The sequence below is a fragment of the Merops nubicus genome, unplaced genomic scaffold (assembly GCF_000691845.1).
Source record: "Merops nubicus isolate BGI_N331 unplaced genomic scaffold, ASM69184v1 scaffold5615, whole genome shotgun sequence".
Classification (NCBI taxonomy): domain Eukaryota; kingdom Metazoa; phylum Chordata; class Aves; order Coraciiformes; family Meropidae; genus Merops; species Merops nubicus.
In genome coordinates, this window is record NW_008607488.1 from 1 (window position 1) to 19,386 (window position 19,386).

At 42.9% G+C, this 19,386-nt stretch overlaps 2 protein-coding genes across 2 annotated transcripts; one reads left to right on the forward strand and one right to left on the reverse strand.

Annotated features, from left to right (window-relative positions):
* Positions 1-1,995: 1,995 nt before the first annotated feature.
* On the forward strand, positions 1,996-12,204 carry TMEM185A (transmembrane protein 185A; the record flags this gene model as incomplete). The annotated part of the gene is made up of 6 exons (XM_008939944.1): positions 1,996-2,168; positions 4,026-4,233; positions 6,463-6,546; positions 7,503-7,679; positions 8,000-8,123; positions 11,921-12,204. Coding segments are annotated over 6 exons (1,011 nt in total), but the record flags the coding sequence as incomplete, so codon positions are not given.
* Positions 12,205-17,012: 4,808 nt separating this feature from the next.
* LOC103772607 (protein CXorf40A-like) lies at positions 17,013-19,301 on the reverse strand. Its single transcript, XM_008939945.1, has 2 exons — positions 19,049-19,301; positions 17,013-17,255 (listed from the first exon to the last, which is right to left on the reverse strand). Exons 1-2 carry the CDS (start codon positions 19,299-19,301, stop codon positions 17,038-17,040), a joined length of 471 nt encoding a protein of 156 aa, XP_008938193.1. The 3' UTR covers positions 17,013-17,037.
* Between the last annotated feature and the right edge of the window lie 85 nt (positions 19,302-19,386).

The following is a 19,386-nucleotide window of genomic DNA, read 5'->3' on the forward strand; positions in this document are numbered from 1 at the left end:
TGCGCGCTCTCCCGGCTGGCTGCCAGCACGGGCAGCGGCTTTCCAGGCCGAATTCCAATCATCGTTTTTGTTTTATGTAACTTGACCACATTACTCCAAATCTCATTCTGGTTTTTAAATTTTTCAACTTCACGATCTGGGGTATAAAGCTTTATACCGTAAAGCAAAGTTGCCTTGCAGTCTAACACATGCATTTAGTAAAGGCTCGTCTTTTGCAGGTGTGAAGGCTTCAAACTAAACCGTACTAGTCTAGACACGGGCACTGCTGATGGTGATTCTTCTTTCTGGGCTCTCACAAAGAGCAAGGAAGGTGGTAGTTACCACAGCTTGGCTTCTCCTGACTTGCTAAGCGAGTACAGATGCGTGTAACAGTTAAAGAAGCCAAGAGCAGGAGATGAATTTCACTGGTTTTGCTGTGAGCAGGCATTTCAAGACTTCAGAATGAAGGCCTGCAAGGAAGTTGTGCAGGCTGGCGTGAAATATCGGGAGTCCTGAAGAAGTCTTGCTTTGAAAGAGGCCTTGTATGGTTGCAATTACAAAAAGTCGAATTTAATCGGCTCTTTAGACGCACAGAAGGGTAACCAGTGCTTCAGGAAATGCATTGTTGCAGAGCGGTTGAAATAAACAATTGAAAACAGCGCGGTTGGGAGTAATGGAAAAGAAGGAGCAGAAGTTCCAGAAGCTTAGAAAGTTTTGTTGTTGCTAAGCGATGCTTGCAGCTTATTTGGATGCCGTCTAAATGATGAATGAGCAGGCTGAATGTTGCACTTGTGCAGATAACTTAATCTTGAATGTTTTGCTGTTTACTGGAACGCTCGGGAAGCAGTGGTATTTTATCACATGGCATTTCACTTCTGTGTTTGAGGAACCAGGGAAAGTACAAATTACACAAATATTAAATGTTTGAAAAGCCCGGAAAGCAGAGGGATCTGTTTGTTGCTGTGAAGAGTGACTGTGGTGTTATATTATCCTGTGCTGTGGTGACTTAGTCAAGTATGTGAGGAGATGCTGACAACATAAAGCTGCGTTTTCTCATTCAGGGGCAGCTGAGACACTTGCTCTGAATAGAGACAAAGCAGCTTGATATCTAATGAGGCAATGTTGAGCTAATGAATGTCTTATTATTTGATGAGTGTAAAAATGGATAGTTTGAGCTGTGCTGTTGGAGCGAGGGTCATGTTTGTGACTGCTGCTGCTTTACTCTGTAGCCAGTATTTCCTCTGTTTCCTAGTTTATCCATGTTTGAAAATACATGGAATTACTTCAGTGGAGCGGTGTTGAAGCCTGAGTATGTGCTTTAGATAGCAGTGTGTGATCCTCTGGTGAATGGGCAGGTGACTTTTTCCCTTCCTGTAGTGTGAGGAAATCATGTGTTCCATAATTATTTTGTCTGATTTTGGGTGGTACAGCCTGTTGCTGTACCACTGCTCTCAAGTGTTCCAGATACGTACTTAGATCGAGTAGTTCATCAAATATATCAACATAACTATTTTAAATCTGTAAGCACCATCCTCAGTATTCCAGTTACAAACTTCACTCTACAGTTAGTAACTTTGTTAAGTTTAGCCTGGTTTCTTGTTCCCTACAATGCTGCTTCTAACTTAGTGTAAAAAGTGTGTATATATATATATATAAAACCAAACAACCAAACCTCTGAATTCTGATTTCTGAGCCTCTAATAAATACAGCTCCTGACTTGATCTTTATGGGAGGGACCTATTGCTCGAAGTCCATTCATTAAGTTTGTCATGCAAGAATGCTTTTGATGTGTTCCCTTGAAGCAGTGGTTTTATAAGTGAACGAGATTACATATGCTATACTTATGATGAAATATTTCAATCATCAGAACTGATTTGATTCTTTGCCAAGAATTTTGACATGAGGAAGTATCCTCATTAAATTTTAGCTGACTGATTTTCTTGTTCTCTACAAAGTTCATGTTAATTTGCTTGCCTTAATTTCTGACTCTGTTTTTTTTGTTTGTTTCATAGCAAATTTCTTATTTATGCCTGCCTGCTGCTTTTTTCTGTGTTGCTGTCTCTACGACTGGATGACAAAATTCAGTGGAGTTACTGGGCTGTATTTGCTCCAATATGGCTCTGGAAGTTAATGGTGATTGTTGGTGCCTCAGTGGGAACAGGAGTATGGGCCCGAAACCCACAGTATCGGTAAGCTGAGGGTATTTATTCTGCAAAACAGAGAGGACATAATGTGTTTTCTGAATTGAATGAAATGCATCAATATTTTTTTGGAATGACATGAGAAAGAGCATCCAGAGCTCTCAACACATCTAAAATACTTGTCGTAACCTGTAGTGTGTGCAAACAGCTTTATGCAGCTATGGGTGTATCACAAGATTCTTTGGGAAGCTAAAATTTCTCGTGTGGTGCCTTTCTGCACTTTTCTGTTAGAACACTAGGAATTCCTTGCTTTAGTCTAAGCCATACAGAAATACATATCTTCATATGCACTGGGAATATGTTGTACTTAATTGGATTATTATCTAAATCAGTTTCCTGTAATGTACAGATCAGCCTGAAGAATGTGGATTTATTTTTTTTTCCCCCTTGGTATGCATATAACCTTAGTGAACATATGGATGAATATTCAGGGATTCTGCAATATGCTGTGAACATAGAGAATTTTTTTTCAGGCTTTACTTGTGGTTTTATAAGAAAAATTCCAGCAGTTTAATACACTGACATTATTACATAACATTATATACATTATTATATAACATTACATGCATGTGCAACATTAGCAAAGTCACATGTCTGTGGGAACAAATTGTTTAAATTCCTTTCCATTTTTGTCAAAGTTGTTTAACTTTGAAATTATTTTGTCAGTATAGGGTAAAATAAGACTTTTAAATACACCAGTGTTTACTTTTTTAATAATCTGAGTAGGGTATGAATTTGCACGTTCTAGGGGGAAAGAAAAACTACCTTAAATGAAGTGCAATAAATTCAATCCCGTTTTCTGTCAATGGTGAATATTAAATGAAAAATTTTGTATGTGAATCTGATTCTCATACATGATATGGTGTGGATGAGATCTTGTTTGGCCATTCCAGTAATGGTTCTACTGGTGTAGGAAGAGGTGTGTTTGCTCTGTATGCACTGTTATCTTTCAGGCATTTTACCTTTTAGTAATAGCTAATTCTCTGTGGCAATATGCTGGTTTGGGTAACTGAAGAAGTTTTGGGGAAAGATGTTGATTCAGTGAAAGCTGGTGCAGGTACCAAACAGATAATTTTTAACATTGCCTGTTTCCTAAGAGCCTGCAAGATACCAGAGTGTTTATGTAGTAGCAAAGAAATCCTCGTGTATCTGCATACTGAGGGAATCCTTAGAAGATTTCCAAGTTGTTAAAAAGTCCCACTGCCTCCTTCTAGTAAGGTACTTTAAATGGGCAGCTTTGTGAGCAAGAAATCCTGTTAAATCATCAGGAGTGTAGTGTAATACTGGCTGTTTGGGAACCAGCAGGCTGCAACACCTCTCCTACAAGGACAGGCTGAGAGACATGGAGTTTTTTCAGCCTGGAGAAGCCTCAAGGGAGGCCTTATTGCTGCCTTCTAGTATTTGAAGGGGGCCTGCAAGAAAGCTGGGGAGAGACTTTTTACAAGGGCGTGTAGTCAAAGTATGAGGGCTTCAAACTTGAAGAGGGTAGGTTTAGATTAGATGTAAGGAAGAAGTTTTTCACTATGAGAGTGGTGAGACAGCAGAACGAGTCGCCCAGGGACATCGTGGATGCTTAATCACTGGTGTGTTTAAGGTCAGGCTGGATAGGACTTTGAACAACCTGGTCTAGTGGGAGTGTCCCTGCCCATGGCAACGGGGTTGAAACTAGATCATCTTTAAGGTCCTTTCCAACCCAAACCATTCTGTGATTCTAGGTACATTGATTCAAAACAAGTGTTCCTGTCTGAAACTTAACAATGCTAAACAAAGTGTCCTGGGATGTTGGCAGGATAGTGTGCTTCCCTATTGACAAGTAAACTGAATCTGTTTGTATCCTCTCTCCAGAGCAGAAGGAGAAACCTGTGTGGAGTTCAAAGCCATGCTAATTGCAGTTGGCATCCACCTGCTCCTGCTGATGTTTGAAGTCCTGGTGTGTGACAGGATCGAAAGAGGAACCCATTTCTGGCTTCTGGTCTTCATGCCATTGTTCTTTGTGTCTCCAGTGTCCGTTGCAGCTTGTGTGTGGGGATTCCGACATGACAGGTCTCTGGAGGTAAAGCTTCAGTTGTTGTGTGTCAGATGTGTGGCTCTGCAAGACTCTGTATCAGCTGGGTCACAGTTATCTCTCAGTAAAGGACAGTATGGGTGACTGCACTACTTAATTAATTGTTTCCACTGACCTGGGGAGTGAAAAGTCAGGATGGGGAAAAATCTTTTTTTTTTCTAATCTACTGTAGGGTTTTTTTAAGTACCAAATTGCAGCATGTTTTAAACCTGTCTTTTTATTATTTTGTGTTAAAAGCACTTGCCACAAATTGCAGTGTGGAGCCCTAGACAATTAGGGTTGAAATGTCAATTAAAAGTCTGGTTTTTAGTTGAGGTTCAGCTTTTTAATTTCATTTTTTTTTTTAATTGCAAGGGAATCTTTCTCCAACTTTAGAATAAGCTGTTTATCAAGAGAGAGAAATATTTTTGTGCATGCTTTTTAGGATGGCTGGTAAACTTAAACATTAATTGTTGATTTAAAAATGTTGTAAATAGAATTTTATTTTTCAGCGTTCTAGTCCCAGTTAACCATTCCTAAAGGTAAAGTTTGTGTAGAAGTACTTGACTTCTGCTGGATGATGCTCGATTACACATTGATTTCCAGGTGACTGTACAGCTGCTCAGGATGGACAGAAAAAAATGGAATCCACTCCTACAAGGCAACAGTGCTCTCAAAGAAAATAACTTATGCAGCTGAACTGCTAACTCATTTTTTCACTCCTGTCATCTTTACTTAGTGCTGTTCTATTTTTATTTTTACTCTGGGAAGATTTCTTTATTTCTCTTTCATTTGCTAGGAACAAGAGGGGCCTGTCTTTTAATCCAGGCTTTTGATTTTTGGCATGAGTAATCAAAGTAGTTGTTATTCTCTAATTACTTTCATAATTAATTAATCTGAAAATATACCGTCTGCTTGTTGCTGTTCTGAAACTGGTGAGGTGAGCAGTAAGTACATAGTGGGGGTTTCTCTGTATAGCATGGTGGGCTCAGAAAAAGCTTCTTTTGTATTACACTATTTTTGCAGTCAATAAAGTACCATTTATTTAAGGCATATTGAATTCATTAAATCATGAGCCCAGCCACTCTAAATATATATGTACTTGCCATGTATAACTCAAATGTTAACTTGATTCTAAAAATCTTTAGCAATTTGTCCTCTCTTTTTTAAAAAAAAAATAATTCTATTTGCTCGTGCAGTTTTCAGGTTGCTTGCTGCTACGTTTGAGCGTGGGGTTTTTTTTGTAGTTTATTCTTTTGAGAAAGCCAGTGGTACAAAACTACTTTTATTTTTCAGTCTTTTTAAAGTAACCTGCACTCCAACAGTGCAGCCTTCAGTGCAGTCTATGAAGTGGGCATGTGCGTGGTGCCTGTTGGATTTTTGACTTCCTGTACTGTGAATTTCAAAGGCATTGATCCAAGAGATCATAGCACACAATCATATGTTAGTGAAAAGTAGAATGTAGTGTCTGCCCTCAGAGAAATATTGCATTTGAAAGATGCCTTCTACTCCCATGTGTTTTTTTAAAATGGAAAATATTTCTAACTTACACTGACAGCTCCAGTTCATCTTTCCAGATGATATTTCTCTGTTTGATTTTTGAAATTCCTACCCGTGTAGGGTTTCCCATAAACTGTGGAAACAGACTCTTGCCAGGTCTGGTGGTGTTTCATTGTTTCACTTTTTAAAAAATATTTAATTTAGGGGTAGTTCTCATAGTGGCAAACAGGACACACAAAAAGCTTTCATTAACATTGTTAGGAGAAGTATTGCTTTTCTGTATTGCCTCCAAAGCCAAGTGTCTCCAGTGTCATTTAAAGTATCTCTCAATTATACAGTAAATGATTGAGTTGTGGATGTCATCTCCCACTCCTCTATGCATTTCTTTTTCCCCTCAGATAGACCTGTGACTTTTAACTTTTTTTTTTTTTACTGTGATTTGTCTGGCTTTTCTTATTTCTCTAATCCTTCGAGTAAATGTTGCAAGTAGTGCTTTTTGGTTTTTTAAGTACCAGGAAGGTCTTTCCTCAGGAGGCAGCTGCCTCTACACTTACTCTCGATTGGGATCACAGCCTCCCAAATTCAGGGATGCTTAGTAATACCTAATGTAAATGCAAATGGTGTTCCCTGTTGCAGTGATAAGCATGCAATGAGAAAAGTCCTTCGAAAGATTCTTTGGTTATCTTGGAAACAGCTTTATCATGGTGAGAGTTAAGTAATGTGTTTTTCTTTTTCTAGCTGGAAATCTTGTGTTCAGTGAATATTCTACAGTTCATATTTATTGCACTCAGACTAGACGAGATCATCCGATGGCCGTGGCTTGTATGTAACAAGTACTTTGTTTTTATCCTTGCTTAAACATGGAAATTCATAAAGATATTTACTGTAGGGAAGAGTCAATGTATGATCAGAGTCCATCATCACAATTTTGCTCACCTAACAGCCCTTCACTGAAGGTCTGGCATTTCATTCAGTGGTTGTGGGAAACAGGCTGTTCTTTGGGCATTTCATCTGTTGGTGGAGAGGGACACACCATCAAGTGCAATTAATCTCTAATCAGTTCTTCATCTTTAACCAAAAGTTTCCAGTGGGAACACTAAAGTAGCTATGACAATGACTGGTGGGTTAGAGAGTGTGTTGGTAAATGTGTGGTAAATAATTTTCTTTGTTGTGTTACCATGCATGTAAATCCACTGTCAAAACTGCCAAGATCTCTTGTCCCTAGTGTCTTTAGAATACAAAAATGTTTCTGTCTGGGTTTTTGTAAACTACCATAAAACTGATAATATGGCAAGACTGTCACTGTCCTTTCTATTGTTTCCAAAAACTAGGAAAAGGATCTAATTTAGAAACTGTTTCAAGTAAGATGTCCAGTCCTAAAACCAACTTCAAGTGCTGTTGTAGCCCACATAAAATCGCAGAAGTCTTATTAAAATTGAACTGCATTGACCTAATTGTAAATTGTTTCAGTTTGATGGGGTTTACAAAGCTAATTGAATCCTAAAGAGCCAACTGGGCTTGTAACCGCTCACACAATTTGCAAAGCTTTTCTGCTGGAGGTCATATTAGTTAAAGAGCATTACACTTAAAAGCCTTGTTTAGACTTAAGAGGTAGACTTGCTTTTCTTAAAAAAACAAACCAAAAAAAAAAAAAAAAAAACCAAACAACCAACCAACCAAAAAAAAAAAAAAACACCCTACCTGAACCAAACCAAACTGATAAAAATATATCGCTGTTGGGGGTGGGGAAAATAGTAATTTTTTTTTTTTTCTTCCAGGTTGTTTGTGTTCCACTGTGGATCCTGATGTCCTTCCTGTGCCTGGTGGTTCTCTATTACATTGTGTGGTCTGTTCTCTTCCTTCGCTCCATGGATGTGATTGCTGAGCAGAGGAGGACACACATCACGATGGCTGTCAGCTGGATGACAATTGTGGTTCCACTGCTCACATTTGAGGTAGGAAAAAGGGCAATAAGTTTGATGTGCCTTGTGCTTTTTTCAGTGACTGATCAATTTACTCTCTTTTTGAACTTAATAAAATGAGAATACTGCTTTTTGTTTTGGAATGGACTATTAACAGCCAGTGAAAGAAAGAATTGTAGGCTTATTAGGGGTTTTTTGAATAAAATACGCAGCACATTGGAACTGTAATTGTGTTTCTGTGGAGGCCTTTTTTTTCAGATGTATAAAGTTAAAGATCTGAGATCAGTATATGTTTTAAGAAGCTTGAAAGTGGGTATTGCAATTAAACTGACTTTTCTTTTTTTGTCATTTAGATCTTACTAGTACACAGATTGGATGGACACAATTCTTTTTCTTTTATACCAATATTTGTTCCTCTCTGGCTTTCATTGATAACTTTAATGGCAACAACGTTTGGACAAAAAGGGGGAAATCACTGTAAGTATTAAATAGTCACAGAAACACTGAAACTCAAGAGCTTAAATGTATCTTATTAAGACTTGTATTTTCAAAAAGGGCTTTCTTGTGTATATTCTCTCATGAGAGAATTCAGATGTCTCCTGTTTTCAGGTGATTTTAGTAAGCTTCCAGTGTTTATAGTGACTCTGTGATTTTTTTCTTACTCCTGTGAGAGCATAACTTCAGCTCATACCTAACTTGAAATCTCCATCGGATTTGAATTGTAACTTAGCCTTTTATCCTTCCTAATTTCTGTGGGTTTCATTCTCACAGGATACGGATGGATCTTCCTACTCTGGGTTCTGAAAATAGTGTAGCACCTACCGTTCTTAATCAGCGTTTGTCCTGGTAACCTGAATGAGCAGTGTTCTCTTTCCTCTGTGGCCAAGTATTGCTCTGTGCTGCTTAGTTGCTTGGGTGGCCTGGGTGGCCAGTGTGCACTTACTAGGCCTTTGTCCACACCCCAGCTGGCACTGCTGACAGGAGCACTGGCACTTTGAGCCACCTCCTGTTACTGCACCGATGCTGATAACGGCCAAGTTAGTCTGTCAGAAAGCCATGTGTCCACTTTTATCTTCTGCAGGGTTAGCAAATATTCGTGTAAAGTTTTAAAAAAGACTATTCACCTAAAGTGAGTCTCGGAAGACTGGCATGAAAATCCACCTCTAACATGTTAAGTGAAATACACCAGTTGGCCATGAAGTAAAATCTCTGGAAGAAGATGGATTTTATGGGATGTTCCATGGCAGATGCTTAATATCTTGCTGTCATTCAGTGTGAAAGATTTGCCTTGGGCAGGCTGTTCTGTTGTCACTGACTGCTGGCAGGGGCTAATGGAGCAGTGCTGGCTGCTGCACTGCAAGTGCTGCTTACCAAAACGCTCCCTGGCCAAGCCTCTGCATGCAGCCTGAACCCATTACCCCTCATACTTCCACTGCAAGCCCTTGCAACAAGTCCCTCCCCAGCTTTCTTGTAGGCCCCTTCAGATACTGGAAGGCCACAATAAGGTCTGCCTGGAGGCTTCTCTTCTGTAGGCTGAAAAACTCCAACTCTCTCACCATGTCCTTGGAGGAGAAGCGTTCCAGCCCTCTGATCATCGCCCTGGGTGGGCCTTCTCTGGACCCACTCCAACAGGTCCATGTCCTTCTTGTGTTGGGGGCTCCAGGGCTGGATGCAATGCTCCATGTGGGGTGCCAAGAGAGCAGAGCAGAGGGGTGGAATCCCCTCCCTCAGCTTTATGGCCACACTTCTTTTGATGCAGCCCAGGACACAGTTGGCTTCGTGGGCTGTGCTTGCGCATTGTTGGATCATATTGACCTTTTCATCGAGCAGCAACCTAGGGCTTTCTTTTCAGGACTACCCTCAATCTGTACTCGGCCCAGCCTGTATTGTGCTTGGGACTGCCCCAACACAGCTGCAGAACCTTGTAGCTGGCCTTGTTCAGCTTCATGAGGATGGCACAGGCCCACTGCTGAAACCTGTCAGGGTCCCTCTGGGTGGCATCCCTTCCATCCAGAGTGTCCACCACACAGCTTGATGTTGTCAACACAGTTGCTGAGGGTGCACTGGATCCCACTTTCCATGTCACCAGCAAAACACATTAAACAGCACCAGTTCCAGGATCAGCCACTGAGGAACACCACTTGTCACTGCTCTCCACTGGGACATCAAGCTGCTGATGGCCAACTCTTTGAGTGCAACCATCCAGCCAGTTCCTTACCCACGAAGTGGTCCGTCCATCAAATCCATGTCTCTCCAGTTTAGAGACCAGGATGCCCTGCGGGGCAGTAGCAAATGCTTTGCACAAGTCTAGGCAGATGACATCAGTTGCTCCCATATCCACCGATGCTGTAACTCTATCATAGAAGGCCACCAGATTTGTCAGCCATGATTTGCCCTCGGTGTGGCTGTGTTGGTTGCCACATGTCGCCTCCTTGTTTTCCATGTACCTTATCTGAGCCTTCAGGAGGATCTGCTCCATGATCTTACTGGGCACAGAGGTGAGACTGACTGTCTTGTTCCCTGGGTCTTCCTTTTTACCTTTTTGATAATGGGTTATGTTTCCCCTTTTATAGTCAGTGGGAACTTCACCAGACTGCCATGACTTTTCAAATATGATGGAAAGTGGCTTAGCATCTTCATGTGCCAGTTCCTCAAGACCCAGAGATGCATCTCATTAGGTCCCATAGGCTTGTACATCTTCAGATTCTTTAGATGTTTTCTAACCTGGTCTTCATTTACAGTGGATGGATCTTCTTTCTCCCAGTCTCTGCCTTTCTTGGTAGTGCAGCTGGAGCCTTTGCTGGGGAAGACTGAGGCAAAGAAGTCATTGAGTACCTCAGCCTTTTCTGTATCCCTTGTGACCAGGTCTCCCATTTCCTGCTGGAGAGCCTAGCCAGCCTTTTATCACTGACATACCTGTAGAAGCTTTTCTTGTTACCCTTGGTGTCTCTGGCCAGATTTAGTTCTGTCTGGGCTTTAGCTTTCCTAACCTGACCCCTAGCTGCTCAGAAAACAACTTTGTATTGCTCCCAGGCCACCTGTCTCTGCTTCCATTCTCTGTAGACCTTCTTTTCACATTTAAGTGTGTCTGGGAGCTGCTTGTTCATCCCGGCAGGCCTCCTGGTATTCTTGTCTGCCTTCCCCTCTGTTGGGACACGTTGCTTCTGGGCTTGGAGGAGGTGACCCTTGAATATTGACCAGCTTTCCTGGGCCCCTCTCCCCTCCAGGGCTTTATCCCATGGTGCTCTGCCAAGCAGATCCCTGAAGAGGCCCAAGTCTCCTCTCCTGAGGTCCAGGGCAGTGAGGTTGCTCAGCACCTTCCTTGTTGCGCTAAGGATCTTGAATTCTACCATTTCATGGTTGCTGCAGTCAAGGCAGCCCTTGAGCCTCATGTTGCCCACCAGCCCCTCCTTGTTGGTAACAAGATCCAGCATAGCACCTTTTTTGTTGGTTTTTCTACCACTTGGAGAAGGAACTTGTCATCAAGGCATGCAAGGAACCTCCTGCATTGTTGGTGCCCTGCTGTGCTGTCCTTCCAACAGGTATCGGGGTGGTTGAAGTCCCATATGAGGACCAGGGCTTGTGAATGTGAAGCCATTCCTATCTGTCTATAAAGGGTCTCATCTGCTCCTTCTGCCTGGTCGGGTGGCCTGTAGCACGCCACAACTATGATATCACCTTCCCCTGCCTTCCCTTTAACCCTGACCCATAGGCTCTTGGTCAGCTCCTCATCCATCCCAGGTCATGCTCCATGGACTCCAGCTGATCACTGATAGGTCATGCTCCATGGACTCCAGCTGATCACTGATATAGGGGGCAACACACCCTCCTTTTCTCCTGCCTCTCTTTCCTAAAGAGCTCATATCCCTCTGTTCCCACACTCGTCACAGGAGCCATCCCACCACATCTCAGTGGTGCTGGTAACACCACAGCCCATGCACACATCTGTGAACTCCTCTTGTTTGTGCTGCCATGCCGTGGGCATTTGCACAGAGGCAGGTGAGCTGGGCCCCCACTGAAGCTGACTGGCTGGCATTCCATTGTCTAGCACTTGATGCGTGTCTACATTCTGGATGTGCCCGTGTGTATAGGATCTGAACTGTGATGGTGTTATACAAGAGGTGTCAGTGACACACCGAGAAGCAGCACTAACAAACTTTGTTGTTCATATGTAAAAAATCGAAAGAACTTCAACAAGATTGCATAATTTGCCCATTTAATTAATTTCCATTCTTTTCTGCAATGATGTGAAATGATTTTTATTTTTTTTTTAGGGTGGTTTGGAATTCGCAAGGACTTCTGCCAGTTCCTGCTTGAAATCTTCCCATTCTTACGAGAATATGGAAATATTTCCTATGACCTTCATCACGAAGATGAGGAAACAGAAGAAACACCACTGCCTGAACCACCAAAAATTGCACCAGCCATGTTTCGAAAAAAGACTGGAGTGGTCATTACACAGAGCCCAGGAAAATACGTGATTCCACCTCCCAAATTAAACATTGACATGCCAGATTAAGATGACAGTAGCATATTAAACTTGAACTGGGAAGCAGCAGACAAATGTATTTCATCTCATGCCTTGTCCCGATTACTTTAAAATAGGTGTTGCTGAATCAGTGGCTTGGATTACACAAATCAGAGATGTTGAAGATAATCGGAGAGCTTTTCAGATACGTGGTGGTCTAATCTGTGAACCTTCCTCATGGGTTGGTTGCACGCTTACCTGTATAGTATTTATATGAACATTTTAGCAGTGTAATATATTGTTTAAAAGTCTTGTCCTGTACAGTGTAAGTATTATCTGAAAGTATTTTTTTAAAAACCCTGTATGAAATGCTGATGCAATTCCAGGTGTCTTTTAGGTCCTAAATATACACTTGATTTCCCTGTCTGTTTTAAATGCTTTGGGGGTGCCTTAGTATAGTAGCTCTTTCACTTTTTTTCTCTTCAGCCACAATCATTGTCTTAACCACAGGGGCACTGGAGCGTTGCCCTTCTCTGGCAAGACTGGAAAGCTTCTGGCAGGGGAATAGAATGTGTAGCAATTCATGTGATGTTTCTGAGTTTGTGATGTAAATTTTCATCCAGGTATTTCAACTTTTGCCCTGCCTTGGGAGTTGAGTGTTGCTTTTGTTGTTTTTCCAGGTTCACGTTTTAATTCTTGAGCAGCATGTACACCATTCTCCAATTAGACTGGCTGCCCAATAAGCTGTTCCCTCTTCCATTGTGTGTGCAGTCGATGCCAGAAACATCAGCTGTAGGTTTTACAGCTGTCAGCAGCTGGTATAAATAGCATAGGTTTGTCTTCATTACCAACTTTGTGTTGGTGTAAATGATTAAACTTTTCAAGTCAGGAACTCATTGGTGTTGATGTAGCATTTTCTTGTTTGAAAACAGACATCCTTTGACAGACTGTCTTGGACTTGCAGGTGCTTTAGAGAAATTTGGTCTTTGAAACCTATACTCCAGTAGCTTCTAACAACAGATGCTGGACACTCCCAGATCCTTGCAGCTGCTCTTTGGGTTTAGGGGAACACAGTTTAGCTAGCTTAAGTACCATGGATCACATTTCCTTAGTGTTAGGGTGGCAGTAAGAACAAAGAGCATGTTTCTGCCCGTGTGAGAGGTGCACACCTGAGATGTGGCACTTTCATTCCCAACTCTGCAGACCTCCCTCCTCCTCCCTGGGGACCAGCCACTCACTGAAAGGCAACACAGCACTGTCCTGTCCTACATGTAAACTTTCACTGCAATTTATTTACCTTCTGGTGCATGGGTGTCCTAGTGATGTTTGAGACAGTTCCCTTGGACTTCTCAGTTGGTCACTTCCTGTCAGCTGGCAGGCAGGACAGTCTGGCTGCTAAGGTTGAGCTTCAGCTGAAAAATTTACTCCAATGGAGACAAGAATTTAAAATGGAGCTTTTCTCATTGGAAACTTCATGTGATTCTCCTCCAGCCAAGGGAGTTCACTCGTCGGGACTCCTCTTCATTCAGCATTTGACAGAAGAGCAGCTACTGATGCTACTTTTGCACCTCAAATAGAAAAAAGCTCTTTACCAACTTTGATGAAGCAACCCTGCTCAACAAGAGCATCTGAACACACCAGAGGAGAGCTCTAGCAAAGGCAGCGCCTGTGTATGTCTCAGCTTTCTGAAGAAGCTTTGGGACATAGAAAATGTTCAATTTAAGTCCATTTGGTGGTGTGACAATTGAAAATGTGTAGTGATCGGTGAAGAAATGTTTGAAGAGGAACTACTAGCAAGGAGAGGACGTCTGAGTGTCTTTGGAAGTGAGATCATGAAAAGCTTCACTCAGCACCTGTCTGCACAGGCTCACCAGGAAGCTGTGGGATTTCCCAAAATCAGGCTCACGTGATGACTTGCTATTTGAAGAAACAGCTTGGGAGGTATGTTGGCTCCTCTACGTGCAAACTAACTCTCCAAATAGTCCAGTGGGACAGATTTCTGTTCCAATTAAAGAAGTCTACTTCACAGGAGATGAAGATGGCAGTAAATGTTCTGTCATTTGTATCTTGGCTCACATTCAGGAGTTTTTGAGGTAGCATTTCTTAGCAGAAATGCTGACAAAATGTATATTGGTTATTTGCAGTTACTTCTGAATGCATAAAAGAAGAGATTCTCCTCATATCAGGATTTTTGTGGAGATCTTTGCTATGGGTCTTGCTGTACCAGATGGGCAGTTTCATTGTGGCATTTGCTGAAGGTGGAGAAGGTGTGTGTCAGCATTGTATGGTTACCTACAGGTTCTTTCCATGCTAAAGCTGCTGAAAAATAGTGGCATTTGAGTTTTTAAGTCAGTTTGTATGCTTTTAAAAACTCTGAGCTTCCCTGCTACGAAGTGGAAAAACCACAAGGCTGGTTACTCCTTAATGGGACTGTGCCACACCACTTTATTCACCCTGAACTTCAGGTTTAGAACCCCTGAAATGGTCTTGTTTTCTCTTTTGCAATAAAAACTCTTAGTTCTCTTATCTTTGTGGTTTCCAGTCTCAAGTTTGGCAACTAACTCTTCATTTTTATTTTTTAGTTTCACTCTACTACAACCCATATTTTAGACAACATTTTCCATGTCAGCTGATGAAGTATAGGCAAAGCTTCAGACTAAGAAACAAAATGTCAAGCTAGTTGCTGGACTTGGATTTGCACATGTGCAAGGGGAAAAGGAAAGCAGAGACAGAGCTTGTGTGGGACACCTCTTCTGAGGAGAGGGCTCCGTTCCCAGCTGGTCCGAGGGAGGACGTGCTCACCTCTACAGCCAAGAAGACCAAGCATGCCAAGTGCTGTGCCCCGGCAGCTCTGGGCAGCTCCCCGCGCCGGACGTGCCTCCACCTCTGCCTGCAGCCAGGCTGAGCCTGGAGCAGCAGGGGGTGGGGACAGTCTCGGTCCTATGACCCCCTCCAGTCTGCCCCAGCCCGGCAGCCCTGGCCTGGCCCGTGCCCAGGGTGATGCCGCTGCTTTGTGGGGTTGTGCCCAGCAGGCTGTGCCCAACAGTCGCCTCCCACCAGGGCTGGCACCTCCCACCTCTCCAGCCGTGCCGGCAGCAGCCGCTGCTCTGTCTGTGCCAGGGCCACCTGAGCCAAACTGCACCACACTGCCCCTGTGGTCCCAACGGTGGAGCTGCAGGCCCTCCTCCTGGACCCCAGCCTGGGGCGTGCCCAGTACCTTCTGCAGCTCTGCAGAAGCTGTGCAGGGAACAGTCTGCCGAGCGTTCAAATAAACTCTAAATACCAAGGTGCTGCCAGTTGTCCTGTCCTGTTTTTACAGCTGTGCCTCTGCCTGGCCTCAGGCCTTGCTCCACAAAGTCAAGGGATTTTCACTGAACAGGGTGTGAATTCTGGAAATCTCTGAAAGTGCCCAAATTACTGACTTCTATGTGTTACTCTTCACACTTGAATTCAGTATTAGGTTTTCAAATGTTCCTCATAGTTTTCATCTTAAATGAAAGAAATATTGTAATAGTTGCTTCATTTAATCTTGTGTAAGCATCTTCTTGTGCCCAGTAAAAGGGCTGTATGCTGTAGACTGCTTCCCCATCTGATGCACATCTAATGTACCTATCCTGCTTTGAGCTGGAACAGAACCAATTCTGCTCAGTGACCTTACTTTTCAGCTCAGTCTCTTCTAAGAAACTGCACTTCCTGAAGTTAGCAGCATATTATTGCATTGTCTGCTTGTAGCAATAATGCTTGATGTTTATAAATACTACCAAGGATTGAGGTGTAGAAAGGCTCCTGATTATTCTTGCTCCGATGGAGCTCAAGGTTACTGCTACACTTTGTGTGCCACATAGGGGTGCTGCAAACAAGAGGTCACACCTGTGGGGAGGAGTGGACAGGCAAGGTGACTCTACGCTGACCAACAAGGCATTCCAGTGCCTGTTCTATTCAGTACACAGCTGAGGGATCACAATGGTTAAGCCTCTTTGATGGCCTGTGTCTGAGGATTCTGTCCATTCTCCTTTCAATCCCAATCCATGTGTTCAAGTCTGGTTGCAGAATGCAGTTCTTGAGCCTGGTTCCCTTTGCCATGAAGTCCAGTCTGGGACTTCCTCAGTGCCTGCTCCACAGCATCAGTGGTGACAGTGCCCTCAAGGGTGTTTGGTTTGATACTGGTTTTGTACAATTTGTATATATTCCATTTTATTATTACTTTAATTAAAGCTGTTTTAGTTTTCCAATCTGTAAGCCTCTCGCCTTATTCCCTTTTTCTTCCCTTTGGGAAGGGACAGGGGTTAACAGAGAGCATGTGTCATTCTTCTAGCGGCTGTCCCAGCCCTAACCCTAACAGTACCTAACTGGTGAATGAGGAAAATCTGGTACTTTCTGCAGGCTTTACATTTACAGCTCACAACACACACCATGAGCAGAAACCTTGTCCAAGAAAGCCCTGCCTCTGTTGGAGGAGCCCCTGGGACTGGCCGTCTCTCAGATGATTTCTTTCTCAAGGAGCCCACAAATGAAAGAGTAGGCTCAGAGACAGATCTACTGTAAATGATGCCAGCCAACTGTTTTTCTGCAGGGTCCCACAAACACTGTCTTCCTCAGAATCAGAGCTGCGTGCATCATAGAATACAGTTGTAATTACTCACGTTTTAAATTGGTACACAATGCATCCACCATAGCTTTTAAAAAAATTACATTTGTTTAGAGTTATTTATACAGGAAAAAATCCAGTAAACCATTAATAATTTCCAGTAATGGTCATAAAAATCACACCCTGTTTATTTTGCCTCTTCCAATTTACTTGCTATTTCAAACAATTAGTTTTGGAAGGGAATCTGAAACAACTCAGTTACTGGTACGCAAGATGCTGACTGGTGAATTACAAGGGTGTATTTAGGCAGGAAAAATAATAGTATGGGGCAACACCTACACTTCTGAAGGGATCAGTTCTTCAGGGATGTCTACCTGCCACACACCTTTTCCCCCTCTGGCAGGAATAGGTTCCAGAAGCCACCTTGGATTTGAAACAACAGTCAAGTATTTCTGTTCTAGATTCTTGAGGACAGCTTTGTCTTCCAGCTCCAGAATCTTTTCAGGAGGCAAGTTTTCTGGATATAGCAACGTCTCTCCAATGTCAATTAATCCTATGTTATAAAATTAAAATACAAAGTTAGTTGGCTGTTTGATCTCCTAGAGGAAAGCTTTCTAAAAGTAAACCTTCCAGAAGGTGTACAAACCAGGCAATTTGTTACCAGAACATTGTCTGGAGAATGCACACCTCAAAGCCTTCTGCTTCACTGGCAGAAGATGGCCTCTGTGACTGAACTTAGGCTGGTGAAGAACAGGTGAAGCATGCAGTTCTAACAGTCACAACTCAGTGACCTAGAATTCTCTTCAAAGAAGCCTGCATCTAAGGAAGTAGAGCTGCTATGAGAACTCCAGAGCTTGGAACAGCTTCATGAAAAAGAAAACTCTCCCCCTACCTGACCACTATTCTATTCACATCTTAAAATCACTGAACTATATGGAAATTCCTGCGCTCTGAAACCCTTTTAAAATCACAAAAGGGTGTTTCCCTTAATGACTAAAAATGTTAAAATAAAGATCAAACAAGCTTTGATACCTACTCTGCAAGTTAGCATGCACTTTATGTGACAGTTACAAATTTGCATATTGGGTAGTACCTAATAGCTTTCAGCATGGTAGAACTGGATCAATTTTTCAGTATAGGCGATGCAAATCATTTGTTGTGCAGGAATAGCTAAAATATTCAAATGAGAATAGAAAGTGTAACAAAAGATAGCTACAAGAAAGAAGAGCAAAATGAGTGCAGATATAAACTTCAGAAGTATGCTGTGCAGCAACATCCATGACAGTTCAGCATCACAATACAAGCAAAGGAACACCACTTCACCCTAACTTTGTGTCACAGGAACAAAATTCTTCACTGATGAAGTGTAACTGATATTTATTGTTGTGCTCGTTTTGGCTGGAAGAGTTAATTCTCCTCACAGCACCCAGCGTGGGGCTGTGCTGGGAGCACTGCTGGGAGCACAGACGGGGTTTTGCTACTGCTGCCCAGGGCTCACGGGAGGATCAAGGGCTTTCCTGCTCCTCAGCCCACCCCACCCGTGGGCAGGCTAGGGGTACACAAGCAGCTGGGAGGGGACACAGCTGGGACAGGTGACCCCAAGGGTATCCCAGACCGTATGACATCATGCTCAACATATGTAAGTGGGGGAAGAAGAAGGGACAGGATGTTTGGAGTGATGACCTCTGTCTGCCCGAGTGACCGCTATGTGTGCTGGAGCCCGGCTGTCCTGGGGGTGGCTGAGCACCTGCCTGCCAGGGGAAGTGGGGAATGGATTCCTTGTGTTCTTTCCTTGTGCACCACAGCTTTACCTATTAAACTGTCTTTATCTCATTCTGCAAGTTTTCTCACTTTTCCAGTTCCCTCCTCCACCTGACCAGGGGGAGCGAGGGAGCAGCTGTGTGAGGTTTAGGTATCAACTGGTGTTAAACCACAATTATCATGAAACAAAATAATACACAACCCATGTTACACTGTCTTCCTGTATGATGAGCTAGCACAAATCAAGTTGCGTTTTTGTACAGACTTTATGGAGTTGTAGCCTAAAATTTTATCAGAGTGAGTGTATTTTAAAAAATGAGGCCTGACTAAAATTATTTATCCTAAAGGTGAAAGATACTTCATGGTTCGAACACAATGAAAAAGAGTAAATTTTATTTACAGCTTCCCTCATGGACCTCAGCCGACAGTGATAAGGAACTGAAACAGCCGCCCACCCACAATCCAGGCACCACTCCTTCGAAGTGCTAAAGCAATGTTCCACTGAGCACGACTGTAAAGCAAGTGTGTAACTGAATGTTAACGGACCAAAAGCCTGCACGGAAAATACAATCTAAGGTTGCTTACCTGCAATAACTCCTCTGCCAAATTTTTCCCCTTTATCCAACAAATCTTGCACTTGTTTTGGCGTCATGCCAAACCTATTCAGAAGAATTGCTCTCCACGTCTCGTCTTGCCAGTCCTGAACAGCTATGTGAACAGCGACGGTGCAGTTCTCGTACTCTGCTAGCAAAGGGCGCCAGCGAGTCTCCACCGTTTTGACTTTGTTCAAAACTAATCCTGCGTAGGGCTGTCGGAAGGAAAGACAACCAAATTTCATCCTTCTCCTCGCATCGGAACCGTTTCCTGTAAACAAACGGACACCCCGAGATTAGCTTCCGAAGCGTGCCCGCCATCAGCCGCCC